The 19,540-nt window shown below is 43.8% G+C and overlaps 1 protein-coding gene across 2 annotated transcripts in view; it reads left to right on the top strand.

Annotated features, from left to right (window-relative positions):
• Nucleotides 1–16,302, top strand: part of pdss2 (prenyl (decaprenyl) diphosphate synthase, subunit 2) — a 57,978-nt gene extending 41,676 nt beyond the window's left edge. For both annotated transcript variants that reach the window (XM_031828813.1, XM_031828812.1), the window contains exons 6-8: nt 12,502–12,633; nt 14,946–14,978; nt 15,964–16,302. In XM_031828813.1, the coding sequence (XP_031684673.1) occupies nt 12,502–12,633; nt 14,946–14,978; nt 15,964–16,119 (321 nt within the window). In that variant the 3' untranslated portion in view covers nt 16,120–16,302. The remainder of the gene's footprint in view (nt 1–12,501; nt 12,634–14,945; nt 14,979–15,963) is intronic.
• The last annotated feature ends 3,238 nt before the right edge of the window (nt 16,303–19,540 follow it).

Here is a 19,540-nt window from a genome sequence, read left to right as displayed (position 1 = left end):
CCGAAGGAGTTATTCGGCTGGCTCCTCCATCGCGACGTTACCTGAACGCCCATCTGCGGCCTGCTAACCGTTAGCTGTCTTACCGGCTGCTATCTGAATAGACAATCGGACAATTTCTTTAATTTTTTTATTATTATTATTATGTTTTCTTCTTGGGCCTCTATAACTATATCTATTGTTTTTATTTTTGTTGTGTGATTTGGATTGATCCCCTCTACCACACGGAACCCCACTAATCTACTGACGGAGCGCAGGAGGTGGCTAACAACAGACCTCCATCCTATGCTAGCTTGCTACCGATGCCCTGGCTAGCTGTCTAAATCACCAACCAACCTCTCCACTCACCGGACCCTTTTGATCACTCGACTAAGCATGCCTCTCCTTAATGTCAATATGTCTTGTCCATTTCTGTTCTGGTTAGTGTTTATTGGCTTATTTCACTGTAGAGCCTCTAGTCCTGCTCACTATACCTTATCCAACCTATTAGTTCCACCACCCACACATGCAATGACATCTCCTGGTTTCAACGATGTTTCTAGAGACAATATCTCTCTCTTCATCACTCAATACCTAGGTTTACCTCCACTGTATTCACATCCTACCATACATTTGTCTGTACATTATACCTTGATGCTATTTTATCGCCCCCAGAAACCTCCTTTTACTCTATGTTCTAGACGACCAATTCTCATAGCTTTTAGCCGTACCCTTATTCTACTCCTCCTATGTTCCTCTGGCGATGTAGAGGTGAATCCAGGCCCTGCAGTGCCTAGCTCCACTCCTATTCCCCAGGCGCTCTCTTTTGACGACTTCTGTAACCGTAATAGCCTTGGTTTCATGCATGTTAACATTAGAAGCCTCCTCCCTAAGTTTGTTCTATTCACTGCTTTAGCACACTCTGCCAACCCGGATGTTCTAGCTGTGTCTGAATCCTGGCTTAGGAAGACCACCAAAAACTCAGACATTTTAATTCCAAACTACAACATTTTCAGACAAGATAGAACTGCCAAAGGGGGCGGTGTTGCAATCTACTGCAAAGATAGCCTGCAGAGTTCTGTCCTACTATCCAGGTCTGTACCCAAACAATTTGAACTTCTACTTTTAAAAATCCACCTCTCTAAAAACAAGTCTCTCACCGTTGCCGCCTGCTATAGACCACCCTCTGCCCCCAGCTGTGCTCTGGACACCATATGTGAACTGATTGCCCCCCATCTATCTTCAGAGTTTGTGCTGCTAGGCGACCTAAACTGGAACATGCTTAACACCCCAGCCATCCTACAATCTAACTTGATGCCCTCAATCTCACACAAATAATCAATGAACCTACCAGGTACCTCCCCAAAACCTTAAACACGGGCACCCTCATAGATATCATCCTAACCAACTTCCCCTCTAAATACACCTCTGCTGTCTTCAACCAAGATCTCAGCGATCACTGCCTCATTGCCTGCATCCGTAATGGGTCAGCGGTCAAACGACCTCCACTCATCACTGTAAAACGCTCCCTGAAACACTTCTGCGAGCAGGCCTTTCTAATCGACCTGGCCGGGGTATCCTGGAAGGATATTGATCTCATCCCGTCAGTAGAGGATGCCTGGATATTTTTTAAAAATGCCTTCCTAACCATCTTAAATAAACATGCCCCATTTAAGAAATTTAGAACCAGGAACAGATATAGCCCTTGGTTCTCCCCAGACCTGACTGCCCTTAACCAACACAAAAACATCCTATGGCGTTCTGCATTAGCATCGAACAGCCCCCGTGATATGCAGCTGTTCAGGGAAGCTAGAAATCATTATACACAGGCAGTTAGAAAAGCCAAGGCTAGCTTTTTCAAGCAGAAATTTGCTTCCTGCAACACTAACTCTAAAAAGTTCTGGGACACTGTAAAGTCCATGGAGAATAAGAACACCTCCTCCCAGATGCCCACTGCACTGAAGATAGGAAACACTGTCACCACTGATAAATCCACCATAATTGAGAATTTCAATAAGCATTTTTCTACGGCTGGCCATGCTTTCCACCTGGCTACTCCTACCCCGGACAACAGCACTGCACCCCCAACAGCAACTCGCCCAAGCCTTCCCCATTTCTCCTTCTCCCAAATCCATTCAGCTGATGTTCTGAAAGAGCTGCAAAATCTGGACCCCTACAAATCAGCCGGGCTAGACAATCTGGACCCTTTCTTTCTAAAATTATCTGCCGAAATTGTTGCCACCCCTATTACTAGCCTGTTCAACCTCTCTTTCGTGTCGTCTGAGATTCCCAAAGATTGGAAAGCAGCTGCGGTCATCCCCCTCTTCAAAGGGGGGGACACTCTTGACCCAAACTGCTACAGACCTATATCTATCCTACCGTGCCTTTCTAAGGTCTTCGAAAGCCAAGTCAACAAACAGATTACCGACCATTTCGAATCTCACCATACCTTCTCTGCTATGCAATCCGGTTAGGGGGCTGGTCATGGGTGCACCTCAGCCACGCTCAAGGTCCTAAACGATATCTTAACCGCCATCGATAAGAAACATTACTGTGCAGCTGTATTCATTGATCTGGCCAAGGCTTTCGACTCTGTCAATCACCATATCCTCATCGGCAGACTCGACAGCCTTGGTTTCTCAAATGATTGCCTCGCCTGGTTCACCAACTACTTCTCTGATAGAGTTCAGTGTGTCAAATCGGAGGGTCTGCTGTCCGGACCTCTGGTAGTCTCTATGGGGGTGCCACAGGGTTCAATTCTTGGACCGACTCTCTTCTCTGTATACATCAGAGGTCGCTCTTGCTGCTGGTGAGTCCCTGATCCACCTCTACGCAGACGACACCATTCTGTATACTTCCGGCCCTTCTTTGGACACTGTGTTAACAACCCTCCAGGCAAGCTTCAATGCCATACAACTCTCCTTCCGTGGCCTCCAATTGCTCTTAAATACAAGTAAAACTAAATGCATGCTCTTCAACCGATCGCTACCTGCACCTACCCGCCTGTCCAACATCACTACTCTGGACGGCTCTGACTTAGAATACGTGGACAACTACAAATACTTAGGTGTCTGGTTAGACTGTAAACTCTCCTTCCAGACCCATATCAAACATCTCCAATCCAAAGTTAAATCTAGAATTGGCTTCCTATTTCGCAACAAAGCATCCTTCACTCATGCTGCCAAACATACCCTTGTAAAACTGACCATCCTACCAATCCTCGACTTTGGCGATGTCATTTACAAAATAGCCTCCAATACACTACTCTCCAAATTGGATGCAGTCTATCACAGTGCAATCCGTTTTATCACCAAAGCCCCATATACTACCCACCATTGCGACCTGTACGCTCTCGTTGGCTGGCCCTCGCTTCATACTCGTCGCCAAACCCACTGGCTCCATGTCATCTACAAGACCCTGCTAGGTAAAGTCCCCCCTTATCTCAGCTCGCTGGTCACCATAGCATCTCCCACCTGTAGCACACGCTCCAGCAGGTATATCTCTCTAGTCACCCCCAAAACCAATTCTTTCTTTGGCCGCCTCTCCTTCCAGTTCTCTGCTGCCAATGACTGGAACGAACTACAAAAATCTCTGAAACTGGAAACACTTATCTCCCTCACTAGCTTTAAGCACCAACTGTCAGAGCAGCTCACAGATTACTGCACCTGTACATAGCCCACCTATAATTTAGCCCAAACAACTACCTCTTTCCCAACTGTATTTAATTTTAATTAATTTATTTATTTTGCTCCTTTGCACCCCATTATTTTTATTTCTACTTTGCACATTCTTCCATTGCAAAACTACCATTCCAGTATTTTACTTGCTATATTGTATTTACTTTGCCATCATGGCCTTTTTTGCCTTTACCTCCCTTCTCACCTCATTTGCTCACATTGTATATAGACTTGTTTATACTGCATTATTGACTGTATGTTTGTTTTTACTTCATGTGTAACTCTGTGTCGTTTTATCTGTCGAACTGCTTTGCTTTATCTTGGCCAGGTCGCAATTGTAAATGAGAACTTGTTCTCAACTTGCCTACCTGGTTAAATAAAGGTAAATAAATAAATAGACCATTTCAACTGGGGAGGGCCAAGCTGGGGCCAGTTGTACTGTTAGAGGGGCCAGTTATATTAGATGTTACTGTTTTCTTCACTGCATTGCAGGCAAAAGACCATGTTCATAATAATCATCGTTGCCACTGTCTAATAACGGATGTAAAAAAAGAACGATAGCAAAAATGATTTCATACTCCACATTTAGGGGGGCCACAAGGGGGTCCAAAATTGTCCCAGGGGCACTGCCCCCCCCCCCCCAGAACCTCCACTGGTTTAAGCAAGTTTCCTCACGGCACAACCAAGTATTTCCCCAGCCTGCGTGTGTGCGCGGGTGAAAAAGTGGCCGACAAAGGAGTTTGCTTCTGCTGTAAAATATTACTCATTACGGCAGTGGTTTGCACACTCCGAGTAAGAGTGACTAACAATGGGGGCCCCCTGGTCGGTAATTCGACCATGATTACTACAAATTGAGAACGCTGGCCGCTAGACTAACATGCCAGTCAAAAATAAATGTAGTTGACATGGGCTAATTGAGTGACTGTCAGTGACTGACATAACAAGAGGAAAAACTGCTGATGCACAATCAAATTTAGAAATGGTGTATTCTGCTATTCTAAGTTAAGACCCGATTTCCCCAAAAACATTTAACATTATTACTGATCTGCGGGCCTACAAAAGGGACCAGTTGCACATCCCTGTTCTAGAATGTGCTTGGTCTCAACACATACAACCCCCATGATGCTCTGCTGCCCAACCCCAACCCCCATGATGCTCTGCTGCCCAACCCCAATATACCACATCTCTTCCCCTTCCTACCTAAATTGTCCCCATTATGAACAATAGTCCTGAGAAGCTGACGACTGGTGGATCTGTCGGTGTTGCGGGACCAGTCTGAGCAATGACTGTAGCAGGAACCCACTTTGGTCCGTTGAGGTAGTTTCTCCAGGATTGAAAGCTCTGTCTTTTGTTCTCAGTTCACAACGTTCGACTTGACTCTCCTGTTGACGTCGCACTCCTTTTCCTTCTGAGGTTTGAGTAGGTCGAAGCTTGTGCTTAGCACCCTCTTCATGAGTAGCAAAGCAGGGAAGCCTTGTTTGTTGCATGAGGCTTGTTCCTTTAGGATAGTAGGACGCTGTTCAAGTGTTGGTGCAACGTCCCTTGACCATAACACTTTCAATGCATTTTTCATGGTCTGTGTGAACCTCAACCGCAAGCCAGTTAATAGATGGATGATACGGGGCGGGCCTGATGTGCTATACGCCATTCACCTGTAGGAATGTAGCCATTTATTGGGACACTAGGTGTGGTCCGTTGTCGCCAACGAGTTGGAGTGGTGATCCGAACAGACTACACTTCCCCAAGTTTCTTGATGGTGTTCTCTGCAGTAGTAGACCTCATGATGGTAACATCTGGCTACTTGCTATGAGCATCCACAACCACAAGAAACATGGTCTTCAAATGGACCTGCGAAGATGCGTTGCCACGCCTCTGGCCAATCCCACGGATGAAGAGGTGCAATTTGAGGTATATTTGCGAACCTTCTGACATGAGGAACATGCTTTTTCCTCCATCCAGTCCATCAGAGGTTGCTTTGTGCGATTTCCTTTGTTAAAAAAACATTCCACAATTACCTGAGTGTAGCTGGTGAATTTTCCACTTGTCTGGAGTAGAAGTCCACTTGGCGGGACTCTGGCTTGACCACAGGCAGTGGTAACCTGGAAGAACTGCAATGCAGATGGATTTAACTTGCGGCTTTTGATGTCCTTGGCAGCAAGTGACTGAATCCCAGTATGCAGTCCAAAGATGCTCGTCAGCGGACGATGATCTGTAAAAAGGGTGAACTTACTCCTGTACAGCTACGGGTGACATTTACGTCCTCCAAAAACAAATGCCTAGGGATTCTCATTCTATCTGTGCATAGTTAGTTTTGGCTTCGTTTAATGTCCTTGACGTGAAAGCGATATACTTCACCTGAAGGCATGATATGGGACACGACTGCTCCCGCACTATAGGTACTAGCATCACAAGCTAGTTGGATGGGCAATGACGGGTCGAACTGCATCAGATTTCAGAAGTGTTTCCTTGGTTTTCACGAATGCTTCCTCGGATTGTTCTGTCCATTTCCATGTTTTGTCTTGACAAAACAACTAATGCAGCGGCTTAAGCTTCATTGCTAAGCTCGGAATAAATTGTCCTTAGTAATTCAGTAACCCCAGGAAAGAACATAGTTGGCTTACGTTCTGAGGAGCTGGGGTCCAAGATGGTCTTGACCTTTGACGGAGCCCTGTGAAGGCCCATTGCATTGATGACAAGTCCAAGGTATTCAACCGGTGATTGGAAGAATGCACTTTTTCCCCTCAATCTGCACACAATACCCCATAATGACAAAGAAAAAACAGTTTTTTAAAAATGTATTCAACAAAAAAAGATACCTTTTTTATATACATAAGTATTCAGACCCTTTGTGATGAGACTCTAAATTGAGCTCAGGTGCATCCTGTTTGCATTATTCATCCTTGATGAAAACTTTGAGTCCACCTGTGGTAAATTTCAATTGATTGGACATAATTTGGAAAGTTACACACCTGTCTATATAAGGTTCCATAGTTAACATTGCATGTCAGAGCAAAAACAATGCCATGATTTAGAAGGAATTGTCCGTAGAGCTCCGAGACAGGATTGTGTCGAGGCACAGAGCTGGGGAAGGGTACCAGATCTGTACGTCCCCAAGAACACAGTGGCTTCCATCATTCTTAAATGGAAAAAGTTTGGAACCACCAAGACTCTTCCTAGAGCTGGCGGACGGCCAAACTGAGCAATCGGGGGAGAAGAGCCTTGGTCAGGGTACCATCTCTGTAGCACTCCACCAAACAGGCCTTCATGGTAGTGTCCAAACAGAAGCCACTCCTCAGTAAAATGCACCTGACAACCCTGTTGGAGTTTGCCAAAAAGGCACTTAAAGGACTCTCAGACCATGACAAACAAGATTCTCTGGTCTGATGAAACCAAGATTGAACTCTTTAGCCTGAACGCCAAGCATCACGTCTGGAAGAAACCTGGCACCATCCCTACGGTGAAGCATGGTGGCAGCATCATGCTGTGGGGATGTTTTCAGCGGCAGGGACTGGGAGACAAGTCAAGATCGAGTGAAAGATGAATGGAACAAAGTACAGAGAGATCCTTGATGAAGACCTGCTCCAGAGCACTCGAGACCTGAGACTGAGGTGAAGGTTCACCTTCCAACAGGACAATGACCCTAAGCACACAGCCAAGACAACGCAGGAGTGGCTTCGGGTCAAGTCTCTCAATGTCCTTGACCTTGAGGGGTCCAGCCAGAGCCCAGATTTAAACCCGATCGAACATCTGGAGAAACCTGAAAATAGCTGTGCAGCGACGCTCTGCATCCAACCTGACAGAGCTTGAGTGGATCTGCAGAAGAAAATGGGAGAAACTCCCCAAATACAGGTGTGCCACGCTTGTAGCGTCATACCCAAGTAGACTCGAGGCTGTAATTATAGTCAATGGGGCTTCAAAGTACTGAGTAAACTTATGTAATAATTCTTTATAAAGTAAAAACTGTTTTTTAGACTTTCATTATGGATTGTTATTTGTAGCTTGATGAAGACAAAAAAAATACATTTTAGCATGAGGCTGTTAAGTAACAATGTGGGAAAAGTCAAGGGGTCTGAATGCACTGTATATACAAAACTAGGTGGACACCCCTTCACATTTTTGGATCCGGCTATTTCAGCCACACCCGTTGCTGACAGGTGTATAAAATCGAGCACACAGCCATGCAATCTCCATCGTCAAACATGGCCTTACTGAAGAGCTCAAGACTTTCAACATGGCGCCGTCATAGGATGCCACCTTTCCAATAAGTCAGTTAGTCAAATTTCTGCCCTGTTAGGCCACACAAGCTCACATAACGGGACCGGCGAGTGCTAAATCGTGTAGTGCGTAAGAACTGTACGTCTTTGGTTGCAACACACACTACCGAGTTCCAAACTGCATATGGAAGCAACGTCAACACGAGAAATGTTTGTGGCCGAGCTGCCTCACACGAGACTAAGATCACCATGCGCAATGCCAAGTGTCGGCTGGAGTGGTGTAAAGCTCGCTGCCATTGGATTGTGGAGCAGTTGAAACACGTTCTCTGTAGTGATGAATCACGCTTCATCTAGCAGTCTGATGGACAAATCTTCGTTTGGCCTATTGTGACGGCCCTGAATTATTCTGAACCGTCTCAGTGCAGCTCCTTCCAATAGGGCGCTTTCCCTTTAATTCCCAATTAAATAGCCAGCATCAGCTGCGCAAAAGTGGGGTTGTGATGGAGACGTGAATGAGGATGTGTTCAACCCTCAGTTCCGAAGCTTCTCTATTCCGTTTGTTTTTTTGCCGTTAAACGTGTGTTTTGTAGCCTAAGAGTTTACCCAGGATCGGATCCACTCTTTGCGTCCATAGACTACACCTCTCAGTTCTTCGTGGCCTTTCTCCGCTGGAGATCTATTGGCGGATTGGATTGTCTGACTGACCGACTGACTACCACCTTTTTGTATACGGTATTTCATTTGTTTTGATGTGATGTATACTGTGATTTATGTAGTTAGTTGTAGTTGAGGACTTAGTAAGAGTTGATACGCTTTAAAGTTCTGTGGTAAAATAATTGTTAATTGATTGTATGATTAATACTGGGTTTACGCTACACTTGAATGAACGGACAAACATTGCGTGACTAAGGTCACGGGAGTTCCCTGAACTCCTTTACCGGGCTGGACTCTTTTTAGGCCCGAGGTACAGGACATTTCTGGAGGAACCAGAACTCATTGTGATATTATTATATATGTGTGTGTGTGTGTGTGTGTAATCATTGTTGTTGCTAATACAACCCACGCAAAAGAATATAGTTGTTTTTGAAGTTCTTTCCAATGTTTTAAGGGTTTATGAAAAGTTTATTTCCATCCTGACTTTTACATAAGTCCTTTGTATTGGTGTAGACTTGACGGACCAGATGGGACTCATTCCCACCCAAACTAAAAGGAGAAACCAATGTTTTCTCTGGTAGGCACAACCTACCTGGCATCCCTATAAATAATAACCTCAAGTCAAAACCGTTACACTATGCCAGGAGAATGCTACCTGCCCCAATGCAGTGTCAAATGTAAAGTTTGATGGTGGAGGAATAATGGTCTGGGGCTGTTTTTCATGGTTCGTGCTAGGCCCCCCGTTCCAGTGAAGGGAAATCTTAATGCAACATCATACAATTACATTCTAAACGATTATGAGAATCCAACTTTGTAGCACCAGTTGGAAGGTCCTTTCCTGTTTCAGCAGTGCCCAGGTGCACAAAGTGGGGTCCATACAGAAATGGTTTGTCAAGATTGGTGTGGAAGAACATGACTGGCCTGCACAGAGCTCTGACCTCAACCCCATCAAACACCTTTGGGTTGAATTGAACCACCGACTGCGAGGTAGGACTAATCGCTCAACATCAGTGCCCGACCTCACTAATGCTCGTGTGGCTGAATGGAAGCAAGTCCCCACAGCAATGTTCCAACCTCTGGAAAAACCTTCCCAGAAGAGTGGAGGCTATTGTTGGGGACCAACTCCATATTAATACCCATGATTTTGGAATGAGATGGTCAACGAGCAGGTGTCCACATGCTTTTGATTATGTAGTATATGTTCTTACGAACTCGTCTGTAATGCAGTGTATGTCCTTACAAACTCCTAGTCCGTAGTCCTTCAATCTCTGTAAGGTCGTATCCAAGTTCAGGAGATGGTCTTCTTCGTCTTTCCCGGTAACGAGGTGTCATCCAGGTAGCTTTGTACTCCTGGCAAGATCTTGTCATTCACCCTCTAGAACAGCGCTGGCGCACTTGGGATTTCAAATGGTAGATGAGAATAGTTGAAGAGCCTCTTGTGTGTCACGATGGTCAGAAGCTCCTTTTGACTTTTCATCCATGTGCATCTGCAAGTAGGCCTGGCAGAGGTCGATCTTGCTGAACTTTTGAACCCAGATAATCCTGTGAAAAGTTTGTATGTGTGGTAGCAGATTCTGCTTAGTGGACAACACAGGGTTAACGGTAAAGTTAATCTCCACATATCCTAATTCATCCACCTTTTTTAAAGGACTGGTACGATGGGTGTTGCCCATTCACTCACGCTGACCGGCTACAGTATGTTGTTCTTGACTACAGTGTCCAAGTCAGCCTTGACTTTTAGTCTTATAGCATAAGGTACGAGTCAGGCTTTCAGAAATGTTGGTGTGCTGTCTAGCTTAATGCGAAGCTTCAATGTAATGTATTTCATTCTACATAACTCTCCATTAAAGACCTCTGATTTCAGTTGCAACTCCCTGCACTTTTCCTGATGTACTCAACTACTGAGCATCTTTAGCAGCGAGTTCCATGGACACACGGACTTCAATGTCCTTTGCCAGTGTCAGATTACATGCAGTCAATAGTCTCTTTTGTGTAGCTTCACGCCATAGCCCACATACTATGTCTCTAATGGTGTCATTTAGAACATCATTAAACTCAGTACTCTGATAGCTTCTTTAACGAAGCAGCAAACATTATCACTGATTCTCCCTCTTCCTGATTTCTTCTGTGGAACCTAAACTTTTCAGCTAAAAGTGTCCTTTCAGTATATCCCCATATGTCTTATCTGGCCTGTGTGGCTGTAGCAGACCGCATAGTCAATTAAATGTCTTTAGCCCCATTAATAAACTAAAAAAAGTAGGCACAATTGTCCTCATCAATGTCATTTGCAAGTAATAAATATTCAAACAGTTCTGTATATGAGCTCCACACTTCCATTAAACTGTCCAATGTTCTCAACAATTCTAGCAATTTCTCAATTGGCTCCTGATTGTCACTTACTTTAATATTTTCCTCATCCACTTCACTTGACGTTTCATCCTTAACTTCTCTAGGGTAGGGAGCAGCATTTGGAATTTTGGATGAAAAGCGTGCCCAAATTAATCTGCCTTCTACTCAGGGCCAGAAGATTGGATATGCATATAATTGGTAGATTTGGATAGAAAACACAAGTTTCCAAAACTTAAAATAGTGTCTGAGTATAACAGAACTGATTTGGCAGGCGAAAACCTGAGAGAAATCCATTCCGGAAGTGGGATTTTTAGTTGTTGTAGTTTTATTCAATGCCATTACAGTATCTCTTGACTTTGGACTCAAATTGCAGTTCCTATGCCTTCCACTAGATGTCAACAGTCTTTAGAAATTGTTTCAGGCTTGTATTCTGAAAAATGAGGGAGTAAGAGCAGTCTGAATGCTTGGACCCGGCCGTGTCAGAGCTTTTTCATGCATGCGACCGAGAGAGTGCCTTTCTTGTTTACCTTTTATATTGACGAGGTTATTGTCTGGTTGAAATATTATCGATTTATTTAGGCTAAAAACAACCTGAGGATTGATTATGAACATTGTTTGAAATATTTCTACGAACTTTATGGATAATATTTGGATTTTTTGTCTGCCTGTTGTGACTGCGTTTGAGCCTGTGGATTACTGAATAAAACACGCAAACAAAACTGAGGTTTTTGGATATAAAGAGACTTTATCAAACAAAAGGAACGTTTATTGAATAAATGAATCTATTCTGAGTGCAACCATATGACGATCATCAAAGGTAAATGATTAATTTTCTCTATTTCTGACTTGTGTAACTTCTTTGTATGTAATGATTTGTCTGCTGGGCTATGTTCTCAAATAATCGTAAGGTATGCTTTCGCCGTAGAATTTAATCTTTAAACCTATGTAAAATAGTTGTATCTTTTCTGAATTATAATAAGTATTTCTGTATTAGAATTTGTGCGCTCTGCAATCTCACTGGATGTTGGCCAGGTGGGACCCACATACCCTAGAGGTTAATTTCCCCAGTTCTTCCTCGCATGCCTATTCCTCCCTTTTTAATCACTTTGTTTCCTCGCTTCGACGTCCGTCTCAAATCCTTTTCTGCCATCCATGACAATGCAAACTCTCTCTCTCTTAGCTAGCTCGACTATGCACTTGCCTCTACTAGCAAAACATTGTCCTAACATTTAAAACCGACTTCTTCCAGACAGAATAGTTCCCATAGGTTCAGTCTCATTGCCAATGTTTAGTTGTTTCATAATGAGACGGGAATCAATTCAACCATTTATCTAGAACATGCTCAGTCTCAACACATAAAGCCCCATGATGCTATGCGGCACAACCCCAATACACCACACTGCAGGAAACCTGAAAGATTGGCTTTGCTGAAAAGGACATAATAGTACAGCTGATTCAAATAGTCAACTCCTCATCAAGCGTTGATTATTTGAATCAGCTGGGTAACACAACATGCACCCCTTGGGGTCCCCAGGACCAAGTTTGGGAAACGCTGTAGTTGGTGAGATATAACATGTATAACATGATTAGGCTGTCATGACTGACTAATGCTGTTGTTTCTCACTCTTTAGTTGAACTCTGACCTGCAGCCATTTGTGAAGAACAGTTCAGCAGGCCCAGTAACATTCAGTTTGAACTCTGCTCCTGTGGTTTTCCACCGGCAGATTGTGGGGCAGGAGAGATGGCGTTATCAGCTGCAACAGGTACTGAACCACTTATCCCGTGCCATTACTTTTCCCCTGACAGTTTAATTGGTCTGTCTGTCTGTCTGTCTACACACACACACACACACACACACACACACACACACACACACACACTGGGGCAAAAAAGTATTTAGTCAGCCACCAATTGTGCAAGTTCTGCCACTTAAAAAGATGAGAGGCCTGTAATTTTCATCATAGGTACACTTCAACTATGACAGACAAAATGAGAAAATAAAAATCCAGAAAATCACATTGTAGGATTTTTAATGAATTTATTTGCAAATTATGGTGGAAAATAAGTATTTGGTCACCAACAAACAAGCAAGATTTCTGGCTCTCACAGACCTGTAACTTCTTCTTTAAGAGGCTCCTCTGTCCTCCACTTGTTACCTGTATTAATGGCACCTGTTTGAACTTGTTATCAGTATAAAAGACACCTGTCCACAACCTCAAACAGTCACACTCCAAACTCCACTATGGCCAAGACCAAAGAGCTGTCAAAGGACACCAGAAACAAAATTGTAGACCTGCACCAGGCTGGGAAGACTGAATCTGCAATAGGTAAGCAGCTTGGTTTGAAGAAATCAACTCTGGGAGCAATTATTAGGAAATGGAAGACATACAAGACCACTGATAATCTCCCTCGATCTGGTTCTCCACGCAAGATCTCACCCCGTGGGGTCAAAATGATCACAAGAACGGTGAGCAAAAATCCCAGAACCACACGGGGGGACCTAGTGAATGGCCTGCAGAGAGCTGGGACCATAGTAACAAAGCCTACCATCAGTAACACACTACGCCGCCAGGGACTCAAATCCTGCAGTGCCAGACGTGTCCCCCTGCTTAAGCCAGTACATGTCCAGGCCCGTCTGAAGTTTGCTAGAGAGCATTTGGATGATCCAGAAGAAGATTGGGAGAGTGTCGTGGTCAGATGAAACCAAAATAAAACTTTTTGGTAAAAACTCAACTCGTTGTGTTTGGAGGACAAAGAATGCTGAGTTGCATCCAAAGAACACCATACGTACTGTGAAGCATGGGGGTGGAAACATCATGCTTCAGGGCTGTTTTTCTGCAAAGGGACCAGGTCGACTGATCCGTGTAAAGGAAAGGATGAATGGGGCCATGTATCGTGAGATTTTGAGCGAAAACCTTCCATCAGCAAGGGCATTGAAGATGAAACGTGGCTGGGTCTTTCAGCATGACAATGATCCCAAACACACCGCCCGGGCAACGAAGGAGTGGCTTCGTAAGAAGCATTTCAAGGTCCTGGAGTGGCCTAGCCAGTCTCCAGATCTCAACCCCATAGAAAATCTTTGGAGGGAGTTGAAAGTCTGTGTTGCCCAGCAACAGCCCCAAATCATCACTGCTCTACGAGGAGATCTGCATGGCGGAATGGGCCAAAATACCAGCAACAGTGTGTGAAAACATACAGAAAACAGCTGAACTCTGTCATTGCCAACAAAGGGTATATACAAGTATTGAGAAACTTTTATTGACCAAATACTTATTTTCCACCATAATTTGCAAATAAGTTCAATAAAAATCCTACAATGTGATTTTCTGGATTTTTTTTCAAATTTTCTCTGTCATAGTTTAAGTGTACCTATGATGAAAATTACAGGCCTCTCTCATCTTTAAGTGGGAGAACTTGCACAATTGGTGGCTGACTAAATACTTTTTTGCCCAACTGTGTGTGTGTATATGTGTGTGTTTTTTAAAAATATATATATATATATATATTTCTCTCCACAAAGTAAAAATCTACACCGAGTGTACAAAACATTAGGAACACCTTCCTAATATTGAATTGCACCTCCTTTTGCCCTCAGAACAGCCTCAATTCGTCAGGGCATGGTCTCAACAAGGTGTCAAGCGTTCCACAGGGATGCTGGCCCATATTGTCTCCAATGCTTCCCACAGTTGTCAAGTTGGCTGGATGTCCTTTGGGTGGTGGACCATACTTGAAACATACGGGAAACTGTTGAGTGTGAAAAACCCAGCAGCGTTGCAGTTCTTGACACAAACCGGTTGCGCCTGGCACCTACTAACATACCACGTTCAAAGGCCCTTAAGTCTTTTGTTTTGCCAATTCAACCTCTGAATTGTACACATACACAATCAATGTCTCAAGGCTTAAAAATCTTTATTTAACCTGTCTCCTCCCCTTCATCTACACTGTTGAAGTGGATGTCACAAGTGACATCATTAAGGGATCATAGCTTTCACCTGGTCAGTCTGTCATGGAAAGAGCATGTTTTATACTCACTGTATACTTAAATGTCTTTCCCTTTCTCTTGCTCTGTGAACAGGCAAAGACTATTGGAACTATTGACTATACAAAGGTAAGCAGGGTGGATGTACATACAGTGGATGTTTATTATTGTGGTATGGTAGCAAGGTGGGTTGCAAGACTAAGATGCTTAGAAACGGTTGCCATCCGCTCTAACCAATTTTAAGTTTGAAATTTCCTTCCCAAAGTCAGTTGGAGGGAAAGGAGGGGACAGACTGGGTGCAGGAAGAAACAAAGGTGGGGGGGGGGTGGGATCTCTGATCACGTCTGAAACCAAATCGTGGGGGATTAGGTACCTAGGACTATTTGTGGAGGAGACAGCGACAGTGGCATTGTCAGAATCTCCTTCATAAGGACAGGAGGGGGGATATGGAGAGAATGTATCCTCCTTAACTGCACCCCAGTTATTGTAGTTACTCTAACTTCCATTTCCATATAGATTAGTACTTAGAATAGAATACATTTGTTCTGCTTGCCTGGGCCTTTACTCTGAAATGTATATTGTGTCAAACACTAGGTGTACCCTGTGCACTGCTCCTCTTAGTCTTAATGCAATGCAGTCTGAAACCATGAAGATGGTCAGACCATATTTTGGAAATATCTGCCACCTGTTGTTTGACATAGGAAAGAAAGTGGTGGACAGGGCCTTTCTGGCAAGTAATGGAGTGTGGAAAAGACCCTTGCAGTGTGCTGTGTCCCTGTGTTGAAACTGACGAGTGTGCACACATATTAGCGCAGTGGAGCAACGCTCCTTGCCTGCTGTTTTTTTAAGTGAAGGCCCACAGGGGCTTTTCGGTCTCAGAATTCATTAGGTAGAACGCCCTGAGCAACAAATATGTCCTGACAGAGCTAGAGCGGCAGGGGGGAAACACACCTAAGATTACTCAGTTTGTCCGGGATGAGGGGTTCTAATGACCAATGTACAGTTTTGTTATGACCACTGCACGTTCTGTCCTCCGCAGTCACAATAGGCTGCTCATTTCAACATTTGCTTACATAAAAAAATGCTGTCGTCCTATGGTCTCTTCCTGCAACAGCTGCGGTCCATGATCAAGTTGGAGGAAGGTGTCACCTCAACAATGGACCTGTGTCGTTACCACGGCAACAAAGCTCTGGAGTCCATCCAGTGTTTCCCTTCCTCTGAGGCACGCTCAGCTTTGGAGAACATCGCTAGCACTGTCACAAAGTTCTGACCCCCCCATTACCCTGTGTCCTCAGGATGAATTGCACAAACACACAAAAACAATCTTTGTTCTATTTAAGCCAAGCAGTGAGCAGAACTCAGTCCTATAGACGTTTACCTGAAATGAAACTACAGATTGCCCTTTTCAAAACGCCATTTAACTGTTTGCTATTAAAACAGTTCCCATCCAGTCGTCTTGAGTTGTTTTGTGTTTGCTACTATTACAACTTTTATATATCACTGTGCAATAGCAAAATAAAATCTAGGTGGGGAAAAATGTCAAAGCTTTCCTTGTCCCTGCCACGAGAAGCACACTTGAAGCTCCGCAAGCAGTAATTATTAATGAGGTCCAATCCCGTGACCTGCAGCAAATGGACAGGAAATGCAAGGGTATTGATTGGGCCGCTGTGCGCTGCGGGCTGGCGCCAGGGTGGTGGCCTGTGGTTTCCCAGGCACTCTCGGCTGGGACAGCCACGGTGTGAAACTGGGTGGAGGAGCGTCACCACTACCAACCGTGTCTGTCACATGCGGCCCTGCCTGAAGGGCACAGGGAAAGGAGGGGGAAAGATCTGAGGCTGATCCAGGAATGCAGAGGGCATTTCAAATAGAAATTTGGATCTCAGTCGATGGTAGTTTGTGTCCACTTCCGCTATGTTTTTGGCTCTGTTAGGTTCCTTCATTCAGTGTGTACAAGGGCAAGCCTCCGGCCATTGATGAAATATTCATCCATGCTGTGCGCCGACAGGAGGAAAGAAACATGGGAAGATAAAGGTACCTGCTTTGGGTCTTCTTCAAATAACTAAAACTAAGAATATCTTTGACTGAGAACATTTACCTGTTCTTGAGATCCTTGCCACAGGGCTACAGGGCCTGAATTACATGTGTGGATCTCAAGTTAGAATTGGGTCCTTACAGATTAGTGATCTAACTTCAAGGCAGGGAGGTTGCATTTTAGAAGGCTCCATACAGAGCCACAGCTCCATGTACAGTATCGTACATCTGAAACCCAAAACTGGTATTATTCATAGAGATGATTTTTGTGGTTTGCCGTCTGTCACACCCAGACTGCTCCGTTGTCAAGAGGGCTGAGGTTACATAAAATGTTGGAGGGGGCATCTGCTACCCCCTGTGGGTGGGTGTCTGTGTGTTGTAATTACAGATGGGGCGCAGTGGAGAGCTAGCCAGCGCAGCAAAACAGATTCCATTACAGCGTCCCCACATGCTCCTACAGATAGAGGACAATACCACTTCAAAGTCCACAAAACAGAGAGACTTCAGACTTCAATGAGTGTGTCTTAGAGGGGCAGAATCTTCAAATGCCACTCAAATGAAGATGAGTACTCTGGCCTTGTCTACTAACGTCACAGCATATTTGAAGGAAACCTCTACTCTCTGCCAGGAGTGTCCCAAAAGGGTGGGGGGGGACATCCATCGATTGGTTTGCATGCATTCTAGACCAACTGAAGACCTAGGCTACCCCTTTGCCTTGCATTTATTTTTATATTTTGTGTGCACTGAAAACATGATACGTAAAAGGAAATCTGATCCATAATAGTGGGATATTAAGACTTAATTCGTTTTTTTTAAAGTTTTTTTTTTACAAGTGAACACCTGTTAATAACATCACATGGTTGACTGATGGATGAAATCACTCAATAGGAGCAATATGCTATTCTCTCTTCTACAGAAATGAGCATATTGTCCAAAAATTGCATTTTAACGAGCACTTCTCAGTGTTAAGTGCTGAATCCCAGACCCTCTTTGCAAGCCTTCGCTTCAGTGATCCCCGACTCTGCTTTCCAGCACAGGTCTCGCTCTTATTGGCTGACAGATCAGACTGCGGCGCCACACGCTGCCACTGAACCAGCTCATTACCCGAATAATGACTGTCGCACCATCTCGGTTGCAGTGTCTTATTATATACCCAACAGACACATTTGTGACCAGTCAGTGCTAGAACATTGGGTACTAGAGTGCGTGGATGTTAGATATGATATGTTCTCTACAGAAAGAGATCAAGTTGTGCTCCCTACATTGTGACGGCACCAGTTAATTACATTGCTTTGTTAACTTGCAGAATCCATATGTAATGCCATGGAATTTGGGTCTGGGATTTGGAACCTGCCCAATATGGTCATTTCTGGACAATTATTTATATCCATTAGGTGAACATTTTGTCTCGAGCAACCCAGGAGCGATAGGTTCTTATGGGGAGATTAATTGGTATTGCTTGCCTCTTCATCTCGCCTCCTTTTGAAGAAGGTCAAAGGTAATCGAGGGGAGGAAACGTAGAAACAAAAGCACTTGTGTTAAATTACTCCTTGTCCGCTAGCGCATCATCAGGCAAATTACTTTTTTTATAGAGAAGGAATCCCAAAATATGAGTAGTGGTCAAAATAAATAGTTGTGCCAGACATTTTATAGATTAAAAATGATAAGTACCCTATCTTTTTTAACATGCACATGCTTTTCTAATCCGATATAACAACCGCTGTTTCAAAGGGGGTGAGGTAGATTTCAAAACTCTTCCGCATAGGATACACTTGTGCATCCTCTGCCAGAGGAGGTAATTGAGGAGAGGAGCAAACTTCTCCTTTCGCCTATTAATGAATTTACACTTCTACATATGGCTTTCAGTTTCCGGGTAACGGAGGATGGAGGAGTCTAGGATAGGATGGACTTTTATCCAATTGAGAATCTCCCAAACCTCCTCTTGTATATCCTCTTTAGCTTAAAAGCGCAGTTCAAATAATTTAAAATGGTAGAATAGCAGTTGCCTTTGTCTACATAATGACTTAGGGCTCTATTTGATCTGAAGTGTTATAGATTTCCCTATAGAAAATTAAAGCCCGTGTTTACTGTGAATGCATTCGCCGCTAAAACAGGAACATCGCCTTTAAAATTCAAATCACAGATTTTAGTGATGCGGATTGAATAGAACCCTTAAAGCCTCTAGTCCTCAGACAGGTTGCTGTCCACATGCATGAATGACCTTACAAAACTGGATTTGTCTTGTTAGATGCTGATATATTCCTTAGATCAAAGGGTTATGATGTTGGATTTCGGGCATTTTAAGCGTGAAATAAATAAGTTAAACATAGCACATATCCCTGACCGAACAAGTATAATAAGATATATTTAAGTTTGGCTGACTTAAAGGGCCATGGGAATCTAATGTGGACCCCATAGAACCATTTCATTACCTCCACCCTCTGTACAATTCTGTTTTAAAACCACAGTAGGGTCACAAACCATATAGTAATGTTACTTTTTATGTTCAATTTGCAAGTGGAGCTGAAAAGGGTTGTTGATTGCAATGTGTATTAAAGGGGTTTGTTAAATCAATTAAATGTATGTTTTCATTGTCATAGAATGGTGCATTCGATCACAAATGATTAGGTAGGTTATATAGTATCATGGAATGTCATTTC

The sequence above is a fragment of the Oncorhynchus kisutch genome, linkage group LG7 (genome assembly GCF_002021735.2).
Source record: "Oncorhynchus kisutch isolate 150728-3 linkage group LG7, Okis_V2, whole genome shotgun sequence".
In the NCBI taxonomy this organism is placed as follows: domain Eukaryota; kingdom Metazoa; phylum Chordata; class Actinopteri; order Salmoniformes; family Salmonidae; genus Oncorhynchus; species Oncorhynchus kisutch.
This window is presented reverse-complemented; position numbering and strand designations above follow the sequence as displayed.